The sequence below is a fragment of the Synchiropus splendidus genome, chromosome 4, assembly GCF_027744825.2.
Source record: "Synchiropus splendidus isolate RoL2022-P1 chromosome 4, RoL_Sspl_1.0, whole genome shotgun sequence".
NCBI classification, from domain to species: Eukaryota; Metazoa; Chordata; class Actinopteri; order Syngnathiformes; family Callionymidae; genus Synchiropus; species Synchiropus splendidus.
Window position 1 is genome coordinate 3,870,623 of NC_071337.1, and position 17,034 is coordinate 3,887,656.

General features: G+C 43.7%; 1 protein-coding gene across 1 annotated transcript; it reads left to right on the forward strand.

The window, feature by feature from the left end:
- Nucleotides 1-5,366: 5,366 nt before the first annotated feature.
- Nucleotides 5,367-15,764, forward strand: LOC128757854 (chitin synthase chs-2-like). The gene is made up of 22 exons (XM_053863437.1): nt 5,367-5,400; nt 6,258-6,393; nt 6,802-6,990; nt 7,063-7,939; nt 8,468-8,651; nt 8,715-8,810; nt 9,034-9,195; nt 9,630-9,804; nt 9,872-9,973; nt 10,050-10,191; nt 10,264-10,464; nt 10,540-10,655; nt 10,870-11,038; nt 11,137-11,316; nt 11,946-12,224; nt 12,296-12,467; nt 12,545-12,579; nt 12,976-13,040; nt 13,162-13,272; nt 13,348-13,556; nt 13,618-13,711; nt 15,024-15,764. Exons 1-22 carry the CDS (start codon nt 5,375-5,377, stop codon nt 15,144-15,146), a joined length of 3,843 nt encoding a protein of 1,280 aa, XP_053719412.1. The 5' UTR covers nt 5,367-5,374; the 3' UTR covers nt 15,147-15,764.
- Nucleotides 15,765-17,034: the final 1,270 nt, after the last annotated feature.

A 17,034-nucleotide genomic window follows, 5' to 3' on the forward strand; every position in this document is an offset into this window, starting at 1 on the left:
ATGTGAGCTGACATGCCGCGATGATACTGATAAGAAGCCTGTTTCAAAACAGTTAGTGCACAGGTGGACGGAATCACAGACAGATTCAAAGCCTTTTAAGCCATTATCATACGCAACAGTTACCGTAAATGCCGCTTGAATTGACGTTTGAAGTCATTTAAAAATCCCCAAACCATCGGTGCAGAAACCTTCTTCAACTGAAAACACGTGTTACACTTCATACAAAACCTGAAAAGTTCTGCTGAATTTTTCAGTGGGGTGTAATTCCTCTGTATTAACCGTGAATAAGCAAGTTCACAAATAGTTTACTTTTTTTTTTAACCAAAATTACATTGAAACGTTCGTGAAGAAGTCACAAAGTTGCCAGTCGTCTTGCCATTGATTCAGATTCAATTTGGATTTCTATTTGGTTTGTCACAATACTGTTACGCTGAGGACCCGCCAGCTTGGCGCGTTATTGTGAAGTCGATTTCATGAGCTGAAAAACAGACTCAGCCCAGCCTGAACTTACAGGGTCAAGCTGGAGCACAGAACCAGGGGGTCCCCTTCTTTCTGGGTCTGCCCCAGGTTCTCCTCCCTCCTATATAACCGACGTAATAAATGGACTATTTATGATGTTGGCTTGACTGAAATCTGCCCAGAAAAACATATTTGACTGTACAATGAAGTCATAACTTTTTACGGAACCCTAACATGCAAAAGAGTGGCGGCTCGCTCCAGGCCTGACTTTAACTCAGCACCTGCTCGTGCAGACGGATCCCAATGATGGAGAAACGCCGTAAATCTGCGGCACACTCCTTTCTCAAGCTGTAAATGTCACAAGACAATGACAAACATCCCAGCGAGGCCCGCTTTTCAAAAGAGCTCCGCTTCGAACCATTTGCTTTGTGGCAGTTTCAGGTCGAAGTGTGACTCCCACAGCGCGGCGGCAGCTCCGGCTCAGAGACAGTCAAAACGATTTGCAGGTACAGGACAAGAAATTAGCAGAGGCTTGGCAGGCCGCGTGAGCCACATTCCAAATCAATTGTTATAAATTATTCTGCTTTTCTTATTCATTTAACTGTCGATTAGTCGTTGAGCGATCGAAATTCAATAACAAATCATCAACATTACAGTGTGAGTGTGTTCTGTTTCTTCTGTAATCGAATCCCACATACGGAACTTTGCATCCAAATGACTTTTTAAAAGGGTTGTGTGTTATTCTGAGATAAAGTTGTAAAATATCTGCAAAAAACTTCAGAAGGAGTTTGTTGGTTTCAATACATGGAAGAATCATGTCTTCACAGCAGCTCCAGAGGAGGATGTTGGCGTCGGAGTTCAGATCCAGGAGCAGAGGTTGGTGAAGCTCCTCTCCGGTCACAGGAGGAGGAGCTGGGTGGAACCTGCAGCAGCTGGAAGAAGCATCTTCAGGAGAGAGGAGCCCATGTCCCTCGTCCTCACAGTCACAAACTACACCTCCTCCTCTCTCAGGAGCATGGAGAGAACATGGCTCCCCCAAGTCTGTGGGAGCAGTTGTGGAGGTGTTTCTACACTCATCCATCCCATGATCTTTTGTGGCCTCTCAAACGCTCACTGCTGACCATGGTCTCCACTGTATGTTCACCGTGCCAACACTGCAGCTCACTCTGAGAAGGGCCCTAACTTCAGCCTCTATCTTTGTTTCTGAACTTTATTTCTGTTGGATCTGAGTCTGAGATGTTTCGCTTGTGAGGTCACATTACAGCCAGAATGAAACTGATTCATATTCCGGCCATTACATCACAGCAGGAGTCACAACTCCTTGACCTTTGAAAGTGAAACAACAAAGTTGCAAAGGTGATCGTGGCAGACAATGTCGACGGGGCACCGATACTAATCATCTTCCTGGTTCCTTCAGAAAATACTCTCAGGGGTTTTGAGCAGTAAATCACATCCTCCTCACCAGAACTTTCCTTTAAACTCAGCGTCGAATGCAGACTAGGAGCAGCTGCTCCATCTTTGTTTTTTACAAGGCGACGGCGATTTGCTGATGTTCAAGGCTGTGACCTTGAACACGGTGAGGTTGCCGATGCTAGAGGCTTCTACTGGGCTTTTCACAGAGAGAATATGTCCCAGAAAGGAAGAGAAAAACAGCAGTTGTGTGTACGACCTTGTGGCTTGCAAAGGTCAAAGGAAAGCAGGCAGACTGGTTGGAGATAATAGGAAGGCAACAGTCTCTCAAATAGCTACGGCGGCATGAAGAAGTGCTGTTCCACAACAGCCCTGGGAGAAGAGGTGCCTCGCAACGGAGAAGGAGACCAGCCCAATGAGGATCCCACCAACTAGGAGAGTGTTTTGGAACGTCAGGCAATAATGCAACAACATAAATGTGGTCAACATAAGGGGATTTTTTCTCATTGTGTCTGCCAATGTGCCAACATTAATAAGTTCTGGTTTGATGTCAAATGTAAGATGGAAGAGGTCCTATGATGCTAGAATGATTTTATTGGGTCTTTATCCTGCAGGAAACAACGATACCAAATGCAGACGGATATGTATGGATCTTTGTTTTTCGGAAGCAAAGCGCACGATCGCACTGAAGTGGAAATGCGTAAACTGAACTGAGCTCCTGTGTTGCCATGGAAAAGATGTCTTTTTGGATCAAAGGAAAGGAAAGTGTTTTCAAGAGGGTCTGGGGTTCATTTCTTGAATACCTCAAACATAGAAATCCGGACTAATATGGCCTGATGTGAAGAGATCCTCTGGCCCTTTGCAACTTGATGCTTGTTATATGCAGCTATAGATACAAGACGACAAAACAATTGTTATTTACTGTTTTTCATTTTATTTTAATTCTGCATTTTCTTTTATTTTTCTACTTCTCCACTCTGGGTTTTTTTGTTAATAGTTTATATAAATCATAGTTTTGTTTTTTTCACACAGCCGAGATCTTGATTGTGTATGGGCATTTACATGGTATGAATATGAATAAAAATATTGGGGGGAAAAAATGAACAAAAATAAATATATAAATAAAATAAATAAACCAAAACAAATACAAATAAAAACAATAATAATATAGGTAACTAATAAATCAATAAATAAACCAAAAATAAGATAAAAATAAATGAATTCATATAAACAATAATAGTATAAGTAACTAATAAATAAATAAACCACAAACAACAAGGGCAGTTCTGATGGCTGAGAGGAAAAAGCTGGTCCCACTGTTGTGTTCCAAACCAAGGGGGTTGTCGCTGGAGGATGGAGGTCGTGAAGAGGAGCTCTCACAACTTCATCGTTCTCTGTGGTGTCAAGACTCAAGTGAGGTTGTCCTTGGAGCCGTGGTGCCGCCACTTTTTGAACAGAAATTCAATGGCCTTATTTTCAGTCAGGTCCACGACTGAAGGTACAGGAGGCTTGGGTTTTGTCCTTGTCTCGTGGATACTGGAGGACAATGTGGGACTTTTAAGAGACTCACACAGGAAGATGCTCTCAACAGTTCAGCGCGCCCTGATGACTGTGGCCGAAAGCTGACCCGGATGGAGTGGACGTCATCCTCCCCGCCGTAGTTTCAATATCGGCTGCCACACGGACCGTTCCTTCTGGACCGCTCCACCGGTGACTTGATGTTGAGGCCTTGTTGATGCAGCTGGGCGTCTCCATATTTTCTTTGTTTTGGTTTGTCTCCTCTTCTGGAACATGATAAAACAATGTCTGTCATTTTGACCTTAAAACAACTCCTGTCATGTTACATGGCATGTTGCGTGGACAAACCAACATCATTCTGACCCACATGGCAACCGGCCCCTCAGGACTGCAAGTCATTTGACTTAATGACTGGGAATTATTTTTACTCAATGGTGTAATTAGTGACTTGAACAAGGCCACGTCCCTCCCGGTGTTACTTAACGCTACGAACACCACACAGTCCAGCTCAGCCTCTGGGGCCTAGAACAAGGACGGGCTTTCCTCTTGGCCCCTTCAGAACAGTGTGGCATTGTGCTTACGATCTTTGTCCTTATTTGTTGATGCAATAAAAAGATTTATTTACGTAGTCATTTGTTCTCACCGTCTTTAAAACCCGATCAAACCCCCAACACAGACGCCATCTCAGGGACATGTTTTGCTCACCCACAGGATCCTTTCTGAAGGAAGGTTCCTTTCTTCTCGTAACTGTTGCGGCACTTTATGGCCCCACCACGGCGCGATAGCTGGTTTAATATGGGTGCCAGATATGGTTCGGCCAGGGTTGGAAGGTAGACCAGGGCGGCTTGGCCGTGCCTGGAGGAAACATCTGCAGGAATGTTCAGCAACCATGGGACCAGATATTAAGTACCCCGCGCCATAGTCAATCATAAACAGTCGCCCCAGAAGCCACCTCCAAATGTGACATAACCTCTCAGTGGATCGATCGCACCTCACCTCCAACACCCTCCTGGTGAGGGGCCCGGAGCCTCCTCCACTGGCCTCCACCACCTGAAAATCCTCCGCTTGGGGCCGCCACGCCATTGTCAAGAACCCGGATCAGGGGTGTCCAACTCTGTTACGCGTGGGATGAGAATTCCAACAGTCATGGATGGCAAACATATTAATATCTGTTAACAAGGAAATAAGACTCTTAAGTGAGTTTCCCTTGGTCAATGGTCGATCTTAGCTCAAAGCATGGGTGTGTTTTTGTTCCTCCTAATGTCACTCATCTAACATGTTCAATACGAGATTTATAGTCCTGACCCACTTGACTTCCTCTGACCTCATTGTTTCAACAGGACAACATCATCTGCAAAAAGCAGAGGTGAGGACCCCACCGGCTGGAAGCCTCTCCACCAAGACAGTTCCATTCTTCGCTCCAGTATCGGGTACCAAACACGGATGATTCAGTCCCACATAGAGCTGGTCCCGGGCCAGGGCTGGATTGTAAATCTAGCCAGTCCTCCTGTTGGCGCCTCCGGCAGCCACTGAGTCACCTGAGGCCGCACCATGCAGGAAGCGACCGAAGTCGTCTACAGGGTGAAAGTCCCGGACCAGAGCCAACATGTTCATGGCATGAAGCAGCAGCAGCGTCGCAGCAGCAGGAGGAAACATGTGAGAGCCACAGCTCCCTCCCTGAGCTGCGTCCTGTGGAATGACAGCAATCTCATATGAAGAAAACAAAATGACAACAGCACACGATGCTCAATTACTATCAAATAATTGCAGTAAACGCACATAGGAACACAGTCTCATGTTGCTAAATGAGGTGAAACTGAGTCATGAGATGGTATCTTATTCAGGGGTTTGCGTTTTGTTGTCAACCAATGGCAGTGGCCTCACCTGCAGGAGTGGGAGGAGCCGTGCACCTGGGGCCACTCCCAAGGCACCTATTTGTATACAACCATTTTTAACAGCATGACACTTGAGCACTTGCACCTCAGACATGGACGAGTCCAAAGAATTACCCAAGTAAGTTCAACTATTTGTGCCTTTGTTTTTGAACTTGAACTCTCTTGGAGTCGGTGACAACAGGCTGCTGCGCAGGACCTTATAGAATATTGCGCTGATCATTTTTTTAGTGGAATATTAGTTAAGTAGATCATATCACATTTGGTTAAAATGCTATGGCGTTACTTTTCTGCTGAATTCATCTTGAAATATCAGAAATAATGCACTAGCTATTCTATTGACCAATACAAAATATAAAAAAAAAAAAAAAGAAAAGAAAAGAAATATCGTAATTTAATTTCACCCTTTTTTTCTTTCTAAAGGGTCTATAAATTTATAATTTATAATGTTTCTTTGTATTGTTTTATTTTATTTTATTTATTTCTGGTCTAGTTTTTGGGGTAATTTATCAGTATTATTTTTTAAATAAAGACTTTTTAATTCAGATTATTTGATGTTTATCATTAAAAATGTTAAATATTCATTAATTTAATATTATATTTACAAATCTCACTAATAGTTGGATAAAATGTTTATTTTATTTTATTTTATTTTATTATTGGTCTAGTTTTTTGGTGTATTTATCATCATTATTATTTTTAATAAAGACTTTCTAATTCCGATTATTTGATGTTTATCATTAATGCCCACCGCTATATTCAGATTTCACTTATTTATTCATGATCATGATCAAAATCCATTGCCTTAATAAAAAAAATCTTTTATCTAAACTGTGTAAGAGACACTGAAATGGCCTACAAAGCAAGGAGCAAGTGACTCAGCCTTTCTCCGTGGAGTAGCTCTTTCAGTGCGCCTGTTCCTCTGCGTCTTCGGGCACCTCCTGGTCTGGGTGTTCAAAACTTTGTCCATCGCCTCAGGAGGCCGTGGGACACGTGTCGAGAAGTCCCGATCATCGAGGACGAACAGACGCCATGGAAACTAATCAAACTTCTGAAAACCATCTCGATGTGTGTCGTGGGGCTGCTGGTGTTTGGACTGGCACTCTGCAGCAAAGTAAGGCTTGGATTTTTACCTTCATGCTTCCGATGTATGAATCATCGTTTTTGAAAAATTCATGTTAAGTCACATTTCAGTAACTTTTATTCCTGATTTGTGTAGTTGACAATTCCCCTTTTAAAATGTATAGCATTATTGCATTTATTTTTCACAAAGTATAAATACCTTAAAAGATTTTTTAAAACTTCATTTCTTTCCTTCTACGAACATTAGAAGTTTTATTTTGATATTGTGTTTCCTGTCCATGGACCCTTTCATTCATGTGACAACACTTTTTACTTTTCATTGTTTGAATTTGTTGAAACATTATTGAGGACCGTATTTCTCTTCCAATGTACAACCTTTCATGGCGTCTTGCTGCTGTCATCTCAAACATGCATCTCACGCGATGACTCTCTTCTGCAGACGTCTTTCCTGCTCCTCATCACACTGGCCAACGACGGGACGAAGATCATCACGGCTGACGACAAACCCGTCGTCCTCCTGTGTATTGGCTGCGCTCTGATTACCTCCAGTGTCCTTCTCTTTCTCAAAAGCATTTGGAAGGCGTGTTACAAAACCTCCAAGATCCCCAACATTGCAACTTTTTTCTTTGTAAGTCAGAAAAATGATCCAAAAAAATGGGACTTCTGGCTTCATTCTCTCCTGATCTTGCTCCTTCTCCAGGTTCTGTTCTTTGAGTTTGTGGTGTCTGCGGGCGCTGCCATTCTCACCATCGTGGCCATGCCTCACTTGGACATCGTGACCAACGTGACCATCCTGAACGGGATCGGGATCCTGTCCGCGCTCCTGCAGGTCATCTCTCAGTGCTCCGCCAAGGAGAGGAACCGCTTCCTGGCGCCGTCCATCACCTCTGTGCTCCTGCTCCTTCTGGGCTTCATCCTCTTCCTGGTGCTCTACATCACCAAGGACCCGAACGACACCAAGATGCTGACGTGGATAGGCCTGGCCGTTGGAGCTTGCTTCCTGGTCTCCTTCAACTGGTGGGAGAACTACTTCAGGCTGATCAGCGAGAACAGCCGTTCTGTCATCCTGAAGAACATCTGCAAAGACGTGTCCCGCTGTGAGAACGTCCTCAACATGTTCTCCAGCCTGCTGCGAATTGCGGTGACCGCCGCTGTGCTCGGGGCCTACGTCCCTCTCTCTGGACTGGACTGGGACACCGTGACCTCCATCGCTCGCCGGGAGACCAGGATCATAGCTATCATTATCGGAGTCCAGCTCATCTCCTCGGCGCTGTGCCACTGGTTCTCCCTGGCGGCCTGTAAGATGCACGTCCTGCGGCGATGCTTCGTCCTGCCCCTGTACCTGGCCTCTCTGTCCGTCATGGCCCTGCTGGTCATCCCGGTCATCGTCTACTACTACGACTACAGAGCCACCCTGAACGGGACTCAGATCAACTTCACCGGTTACTGCCACGACGTCATCTACTCCAGAAATGACACCCAGACTGGAAGTGTCTTCCCTCACCTGGTTCATGACGTGACACACACGCTGTGTTTCCTGGACATGTCCAAGATCTTCGACATCGGGGTTCTGACAGGTGCGCCATCCTGGCCCTCTGGCTCGGTCTCCTCTCTCTCTCTGCTCTGTCCTGGCTTCTGACCCGTCACCACTTGCTTGCTGGCAAACCTCAGGTCTCACAAGCTTCGAATCTTCCCTGATCTACATGATATGTATGAGTGTTGTCGGGCTTCTGGGTCTTTTCATGAGGTTCTGTCAGTCGAGTCCCCCTAAACCCCCTCAAAAAACTTGGCAAGTCACTGGGTCTGGCTTGCACAACACTTAGTTATTCAGCTCATAAGTCAGCGTTAATTATTGAAATATGTGTTGACGCCTTCTGACTGAGGAAGAGGCAGCGCTGAAAATATTTCCTATCCTCAGTCATTCCATAGTTTCATCCATTACCACGCACGAGTGGTGTAATTGACAGAATTAGAAAAAGATTTGGTTTCATTTTTGCTGCTCCAATAATGCAGACTCGGACTAGATCTCGGTTGAGGTGTTGGATGACCTGACTGAAACATCTCACTGCTTCCTGGAGCTGATTCCTTTCAAATGTGCTCTCCAGGGTCAGCAGTGTCCTGGTGGCTGGGACTGGTCCTGGCAACTCTCCACCTGTGGTTCCTCAACATCAACCGTATCCAGAGAACCCAGGACCTTTTCGTCAGGAGGCTGTACGACGGCGCCTTCATCGAACAGTCGCTGCTCCTCAACACTCGCTTCAACATCCTGACCAGAGATCGTCTGAAAAAGTACGACTTGTGGGAGACTCTTTTTGGGGACCTCAGCTGATGCTCTCTGCGCTTGCTCTCCAGGTACCGGGACGATGGACCGGTGATGTTGTATCTCTGCGCGACCATGTGGCACGAAACCTACGCCGAAATGTTGAACATCATCATCTCCATCTTCAGGTGAAGCTTGGGATCTGGGACTCTCAATTCTTTAGTCAAACAGAGAGAGGCAGAGTAGGAGAATGTTAGCGATGAAGGCACCAGGGAAAAAGATGGGACAACCAATGAGGTTCACTGATGGGACAGGCAGGATGGTGGAGGTTTACCTGACAGGAAAGAACGAGGAGAAGAGGAAGATAAACAGTGATCTCAAACATCTCAAAAATTTTTCCTTGTCTTTCAGGTTGGACAAATACAGACCTGTGGAGGAAAAAAAGTACCACGACTTTACTTTTGAGGCGCATATCTATTTTGACGACGCGTTTCACGACATGGAGGGACACGAGGGGAGGGCTCTCAACAAATATGCCAGGAATCTGGTGAAGGTCTTCATCGAAGTTTACCGGTAAAAATCACGTTTACACACCTACACACACAGGAACAGGAGGTTTGACTCTCTGTTCTTGAGGGAACCTCTCATTGCCATCGCCCTTTCCCCAGCCTCTCACCCTAAACCTAACCATCCAGGATTCATGATTTGAAGTGAGGAAATGATTTCAGTGAGATGTGATGGGAGAGGTCATGAGACACTGACTCTTCATGGCAAACGGACAAGGGCTCTTTTGAATGACCACAGTTCAGGGAGCACTTTTCTACCAGCATTTTTGCTGACTATGCTGTGAAGACAAATTCATAGGACGACTTGTAGTACACGAAAGATGGCGGAAACACAAATATGGGCTTTTTTTGACAGAAGGAATCCAACACTTTTGTTGTAGAGTTCGGGGTCGTTCTTTCACTAACCTTGAAGGTGACCTCTCTTCTGATCCATCTTCTCAGCATCTTCACCAACATGGACACGGACTTCTTCAGAAAGCAGCAGCAGATCCCAGACCAGGTGCTGGTGAGGACGCCGTACGGCGGGCGTCTGGTCATCACGATGCCTCACGGGAACAAGATCTTGGTTCATTTTAAGGACAAAGATCTCATCAGACACAAGAAGAGGTGGTCACAGGTAGGAATGCAGCTCACACCTGCTGGCTTGTCATTGGGTTATTAATCCAGCTTCTTCTTCACATCAGATCATGTATCTCTATTATCTTTTCGGATGGAAATTGATGAACAAATACTTTACGCGTTTGAGCAGAGGCGAGAACGAGCATGAGCTGACTGCAGAGGCGAAGGTGAGACGCTTGCTTTAACATCACTTCATCCAGTAAGTTGTCGTATCTGATCGGACTTCTCTCCGTGTTTTGCCAGAAAGAGAAGCACAACACCTACCTGCTGGCCTTAGATGGCGACACCGACTTCCAGCCGGCTGCTGTGGTGCTTCTGATCGATCGTCTGAAGATGTACCCACGAGTGGGAGCGGCGTGTGGTAGGATTCACCCCACAGGATCAGGTGAGCACATCCATCCTTCCATCCATCCATCCTTTCTCAAGAGCTTTGATCAAAGAGTCATGTTCCCTGCAGGTCCAGCTGTATGGTTCCAGAAGTTTGAATATGCGGTCAGTCATTGGCTGCAGAAGACAGCAGAGCACGTGTTTGGCTGTGTTCTCTGTAGCCCTGGTTGCTTTAGCCTGTTCCGAGCTGAGGCTCTGATGGATGACAATGTGATGAGGAGATATGCCACTAAGTCCACGGAAGCCAGCCACTATGTCCAGTATGATCAAGGTACGTGCCAGTGGAGTAGCTTCAATACATGTAGCTGTCTTGGATCCACAGTGTGTGACGAGCGTCACGTTTCAGGGGAGGACCGGTGGCTGTGTACACTGCTGCTGAAACAGGGCTGGAGAGTCGAGTACAATGCTGCGTCTGACGCCTACACCAACGCCCCAGAGGACTTCAAAGAGCTCTTCAACCAGGTAGATGTTTTAAACTAGAGCAACCATTTTAATCCCCCAGTCTCTGCCTCAACCAGTGGTCACTCAACTGGGTGAAATGGTCCTCCCACTTAAAAGTGGCGGGTGAAGGGAATCCGCCAACAAATGTTGGTCCAGGAAAAGCATTGTTTCTGTTTCTGTCAGGTTTTACAGGACGATGAAGAGCCTGAAACTCAAATGAAATGCTTCATTTCAGCGGCGGCGCTGGGGACCATCGACTCTGGCTAATGTTGTTGACATCCTTGGGGCTAGCACAATCGTCTCAAAGCGAAACCCGTCCATGTCCAAGCCCTTCCTGCTCTACCAGCTCTTCAACCTCACCTCTGCCATATTGGCACCTGCAACTATTTGCCTTTTAATTGGAGGTGACAGTTTTCATGATTTCTTTTTATGCTCAGTGAAGCACACTTCTTTTATACACGGAACACTGGAGTTTATTGGGTTTTTTTTCTTTCCTGGTCAGGAAGTCTTGGGTTTATTTTCGACATCCATGCCAGCTGGGCCCTGGTCCTGGCGGTGATACCTCCTGCCATCTACTTGTTTCTCTGCTTCAAGCTCAAGGCCGACACGCAGATTTTAATCGCTGCAATCATGAGTGTTATCTACGCGTTCCTGATGTTGGTGGTCTGCATTTCCATTATCGGTAAGTCACCTTGTTAAATGAGGTATAAGAACAAGTCGCTACCAGGGTTTAAACTAGCAAATGGGCACGTTCATCCTATTGGGTTAGGCCGAGAGTCAAGGAGAGAAAGTGAGTCACCGGGCTATTCCATCAAAGCATGTGTTTCTTCCTTGACGGACACTGGTACATTCCAAGATGGCAATGCCAGATATTATATGCGTCAGCAAGGAAACTGTCCCACGTAAGAAAACAATTTGCCCATGACTATGAAATGTATAGGGTCATGCTGGTGGCCCATGGAACCAATCCTGCTTTGACGTATTCTCGATGCCTGGGTATGAGTACAAGCCCAAGATGGCTGAAGTATCTCAGGATCTTATTCAGGAGAGAGACGGAACATGGGATCCAGCGACAGACTGGTGAGCGCGTCGGGGGTTACGAAAGGCAGAACTATGTTCCAATGCTTGCCTTTGGTCAGGGACTACCGAGGGTTCATGGGACCTTGATGCTCCATCTGAAGAGCTGAGGATGAGGGGGTACCTGGGCCTCTAACGGCTCGCTGTACCCGCAACTCAACCTGCCATAAATTGAAGCCGATTTTTATCTCACCCACACAAACTAAATGGCCAACACTGTGCGCTTACTTCCAGGTTCCATGATCAGAGACCAAACCATCCTGACTCCCAGCAGCATCTTTGTGGTGGCCATGGCTTTCATCTACATCATCACAGCCATCATGCACCCGCAGGAATTCCACTTGGTCTTTTATGGTTTCCTCTACATCATCTGCATCCCAAGCGCCTACCTGCTGCTGACCATCTACTCGATGTGCAACATGAACAACGTGTCCTGGGGAACCAGGGAGACCAAGCCTGCACCGGGCGCCTCCAAGCCAGAGAACGAGACAAAGCAAACATCCGCAGAGAAAAGTACTGATATATCCGTCTTTATGCTTAGGAATCGTCTACACGGCGGCTAATGGGATTTCTCACTTTCGCAGCCAAGAGCAAGTTCTCCAAGTTCTTGTCATGGTTCAAATGTTGCAAGAAGTCCTCCAAGGAACCTGTGCAGCCGGTCGTCGTGAACCAAGAGAACCTGATGCAAGAGCCCATCCCCGGGCCGCTGAACACCATCGTGGAAGATGAAAATATCAGTCCAAATGAGGAGCCCAGGTATTTTATCATGAAACTTCCTGTCTTCTCATCTCGAATAAACGCTTGACTAAGTCATTCTTTTTTTGTCATTTCAGGCAGCAGGACACGCCTTTTGAAAAGCCTGTCCACTGTAGGTCCTCACTTTCTTTCATTCCTCTTTTCCGATGTCAATTCTGATTTGAGTCGCCATATTGAAGCTGAGGTTACCGGTGAATGCCAGGTTAGCATAACAAACAAATTTGTTCAGAAGCGATGGCTTTTAGAAATGGGGTAGTGACCCACAGGCTTCTATCCACTGAGTCGGCATCTTTTGAGGATGTGTCCTACACTCCTCCCTGGGGCAGGTGGTGGTGGCAGGTACCGAGGCAGACTCAGGACTATATATCCTAAATCCCCTAGAAGGGCTGGAGGAGGTCTCTAGGGGAGAGGATAGTCTGGGCCTCTCTGCTGCCCCTGCGACCTCTGCCCATTTTGTTTTTTTCAACAGATAGAAATGTGTTTCACTCAACATGGCTGTCTTCCACAGGTTGGGTCACCGACTTGCAGACTTACTCCGACGACATGCACTTGCAGGAGGAATTTCTGGAGTCGGTGCGTTTGCATAAATGAGCCACAAATATGTTTGTCACGCGCTGTAATCATCGGTTTTGCATTTTGCATTGATGATTGTTGTAATTAAACAATTAAAATGTGTTTTCTATTCTTCATGCAGGATGAAGTAAATTTCTGGAAGGAGCTGCAGGAGCAGTATCTGAAGCCTCTGCCTGTCGACAAAGAGCAGCAGAAGGCGATGACCAATGACCTGAAGGACTTGAGGAACAAGGTAGACACGAGTGTGTGTGAGACATGAGACCAAACATGGACCTGTGTTCTGATCCAAACGTGTCTTGACGCGCAGATCACCATGGTCTTCTTCCTCATGAACGCGCTGTGGCTGGTAGCGACCTTCACCCTGCAGCTCATCGACATCCCCATCAACATCCCCAAATTCAACATGACGCTGGAAGACACGGGAGAGTTCGTCGAAATCGAGCCCATTTCCTTCATGTTCATCTTGGGCTTCGCCTCCTCCGTCATCATCCAGTTCCTCGGAATGTTTTACCACAGGTACGTTGGATGGTTTGGACCCAAAGCTCTTTCAGCTCTAATGCATCTGCTCGGTCTCCAGGTTGATGACACTGATCCATTATGTGGCGTTCGTGGACACGGAGTCCAAAGAGCCCAAAGCTGAACTGGAGATTTTACACGTCCCAAAAACGAAGGTACGTCAATATATCAGTATTTAGAAGTTCCAAAGAACAGCTGTGTCTGTTTTCTAAATCTCTTCTGATCCTTTCTAGTCTAGTCTAGTCTTACACCATGAGCCTCCATGGTCTTCCTCCTCTCCTCCATCTGCAACATTCCTGGTCCAACTCAGTCTCCTCCCTCACTCTTTCTCCAAACTTCTCCACATGTCCCTCTGATAGACTCATTTCTAGACCCCAGATTTTCAAGCTGCTTTCACCACTAGTATCTTGACTCCTTCCTCCTGCCTCCTTCTCATTCTCACTGAATCTGTTTGGCTTTGTCTGCTCTTTTCTCAATTCTAAGATCAATTTTAAGACCAGAGAAATTCTGTTATTTATTCACAATCGTCACCAGTGAAACTTTGGTAACAAGGTGTGGTTAAAAAGCATTTTCATTTTCAAAGTTGCATTTGTTTGACTCATTAAAAAAAGAAAGAAAGAAAAATTATTAATAACCATAACTACATTTTTATTTCTTCTTCATGACTGCTTATTCTGTGGAAGGAAAAATTAATAATTCAGCAAATAGTTGACTCACAAATACATGTAATTATAAATCATTGACATAAAATATCAATTAAATGCATAATAATAATAATAACCATGATAATAATAATGAATAAATGCATCTGTATTCTGAAAATGAAAATAAATAAATGCATTTGGTGGGCTCCAGACTCACGCTCAAAAATATTAAAAATTACTTTTACAAAATTACAATTACACCGACATTGAAAGAATACAATCTATAAACAAAACAAAAAATAAACACATAAATAGATACAAAAATCAAAGTACAATAACGACTACACCTGCCAGAAATTAATAAATAAATTAATGAAATTAAATAAATGTCTACTTTGCTCTTGATAATAAAGGAAACAACACGCAGAACTGATTGTATCTAAAGTTATACATAGGCAGACACATATTTATTCCGTGTAAAACAACAACTTCAAATGGAATAAAAATGTTTCCATCCAATTACGATTGAGGCGCGTGACGCAGAAGCTTTGCAGTTCGAACAGTCAGATCTTGTACCAGTCCAGCAGTGACGCGCCACATCTCAGATCTTTGTGCAGAAATTTATGACAAAAAAAAAACAGGCAGTAATTACTCACTCATTACACAGGTGTGTCCTAATTACGGTGCAATTTAAGTGTCCACTTAAAGAGCTATTGAGAATGAAAATAGCGCGGCGAATCCGAGGTTGTCGTGCGGCAGCTGCGCCAGGTGTGGTGACATTGTTCGCGAGACTGACGCGGTCGGTGACTTGTGCCCCGCCCAGGAGGAACCGGTTTCGTCTGCCGCCTGGCAGCAGGAGACGCAAGAGGAGGTGGACGAGGACAGCTTCGACGAGAGCGACAGCATGAGCTTCGAGGAGGACTCCAGGGAGGCCACCCCCGTATAGACACATGGACTCATCTGCCGTTTCATCCTCTGTACATAGTGCTCGTTATTTATATGACTTCCCGATAGATATTTATGAATAGATTTGAATGAAGTCAACACGTCGTGCCTCAGCAAAAAAATGGTTTTTAGCCATCGTGGAGAAAAACTCAGGGAACATGAAGGGAAGAAGTCGAACTCTTGTTCTGTCGTGTCTCAGGTTTGCGTTTGTCACACGTTTTTTTTTTTTTTGTTGTTATGATCTGACGCAGTTGCGCTAGCGCCCTCTGTGGTCGCAACCAAAGTTACCTGAAGTGCAATATTTTTTATTTAATGAAGAGTTCTAACACCAAGTGCCTCAAGTGGAATCGCTTATATGAAGAGAACTTGCCACCTGGAGGACGTTTGTGTGTGTGGTTTTTGCTGCTGTACACCAGAATTGTCAGGGTTTTTGACAAAAATGTATGACAATGTGACCTTGTATGACCTTTTGCTCAAGTAAAATATCTTATTTTTTTAAAGAAGAAAATTTCTTCGAAAGCATTTATCGTTCTGAAAAAAAAGTCTCCTCAAGTTTCGTGAGGAGTGTGAAGAAAATCTGCTGTGTTTTTATCTTTGTTTGTTCAAATGTGTGTAACTGTTACCACAGCACTTTTTTCCCTCTCTTTTTTACACTGTAATGAATGGAATTAAACGTAAAATTTAATCAAATTTGTTTTGTGTTATTGACAGGACTGTGTTTAATTTTCAAGTCCACTTGTTTTCAAATTTTATCTTGCCATTTCTATTTTAACATTAATGGAAACGTGTCCTTTCTATTTCTATTTACTTTATTTTCCCAGCTCTTTTTCATGTTCATCCTATAATTCCACACAGACAAAATCAGTGATCGACCACTCAGTGTGTGAGGTATAGTTTTCACTCATGAATGAATGAAAATAAACTTCATATTTTTTTATTTGGTTTCAGCAGTTAAGGCAATTTATGGAAAGGAAAACAGGATTCCCTTGTGTATAATTTGTCTCACAGAGTGAAATTTTAATTTAATTTTTATTAAGCATTTACACTTTCACTAATATTTGATGGAATATAATAAACAAACAAACAAAATAAAACAAATAAAATGAGAAGTACAGCTTTCTGAATAACATGAAGCTTTAAATGGATAAATAATAATAATAATATAACAATTGTAATAATAATATAGTAATTTGTTATTATTATCATTATTGTTCTTATTATAATTATTATAAGATAACCAAATTTGTTGACTAATAAAAAAAGAAGAAAAAACAAGAAAAATCAATAACCATAAATGGATTTATATTTTCATTCTGCTTATTCCGTAGCATAATGAAAAAAAATATATATATATATAAATATATATATTGCCGCAAATTGTTAGTTAGTAAATTGTTTGACTCGTAAATAAAATTAATAATCAATCATCAGAATGAAATAAAATACAAACTAAAGGCATAAAATAATATATAATAATAATAATAAGAAGAAGAAGAAGAAGAAGAAGAACATGTGTTATTATATAGAATATGTGTTATTATATATTTTTATCTTTTATCTCTCCATATATATATATATATATATATATATATATATATATATATATAATCCCAACACATGGAGAGATAAAAGATAAAAAGGTAAAAAGGAAAAATCCAAACATTCATGAATAGGAAAATACAACTTTATATGATGTCAATAACGCAAAATTCGACATGTAAATATCATTCTCACCAACATCTTTCAGCCATAATTGAATGAAACATCATCTCCACAAATATCGGTGACATAACGTTATTTCTGCTGACTCAGCCAAATGACAGTGGAAGATGCCCAGCCATTTACTCTCAATAGCTTTTATTAGCAGGTAAACAGTGCGAGTCAACACC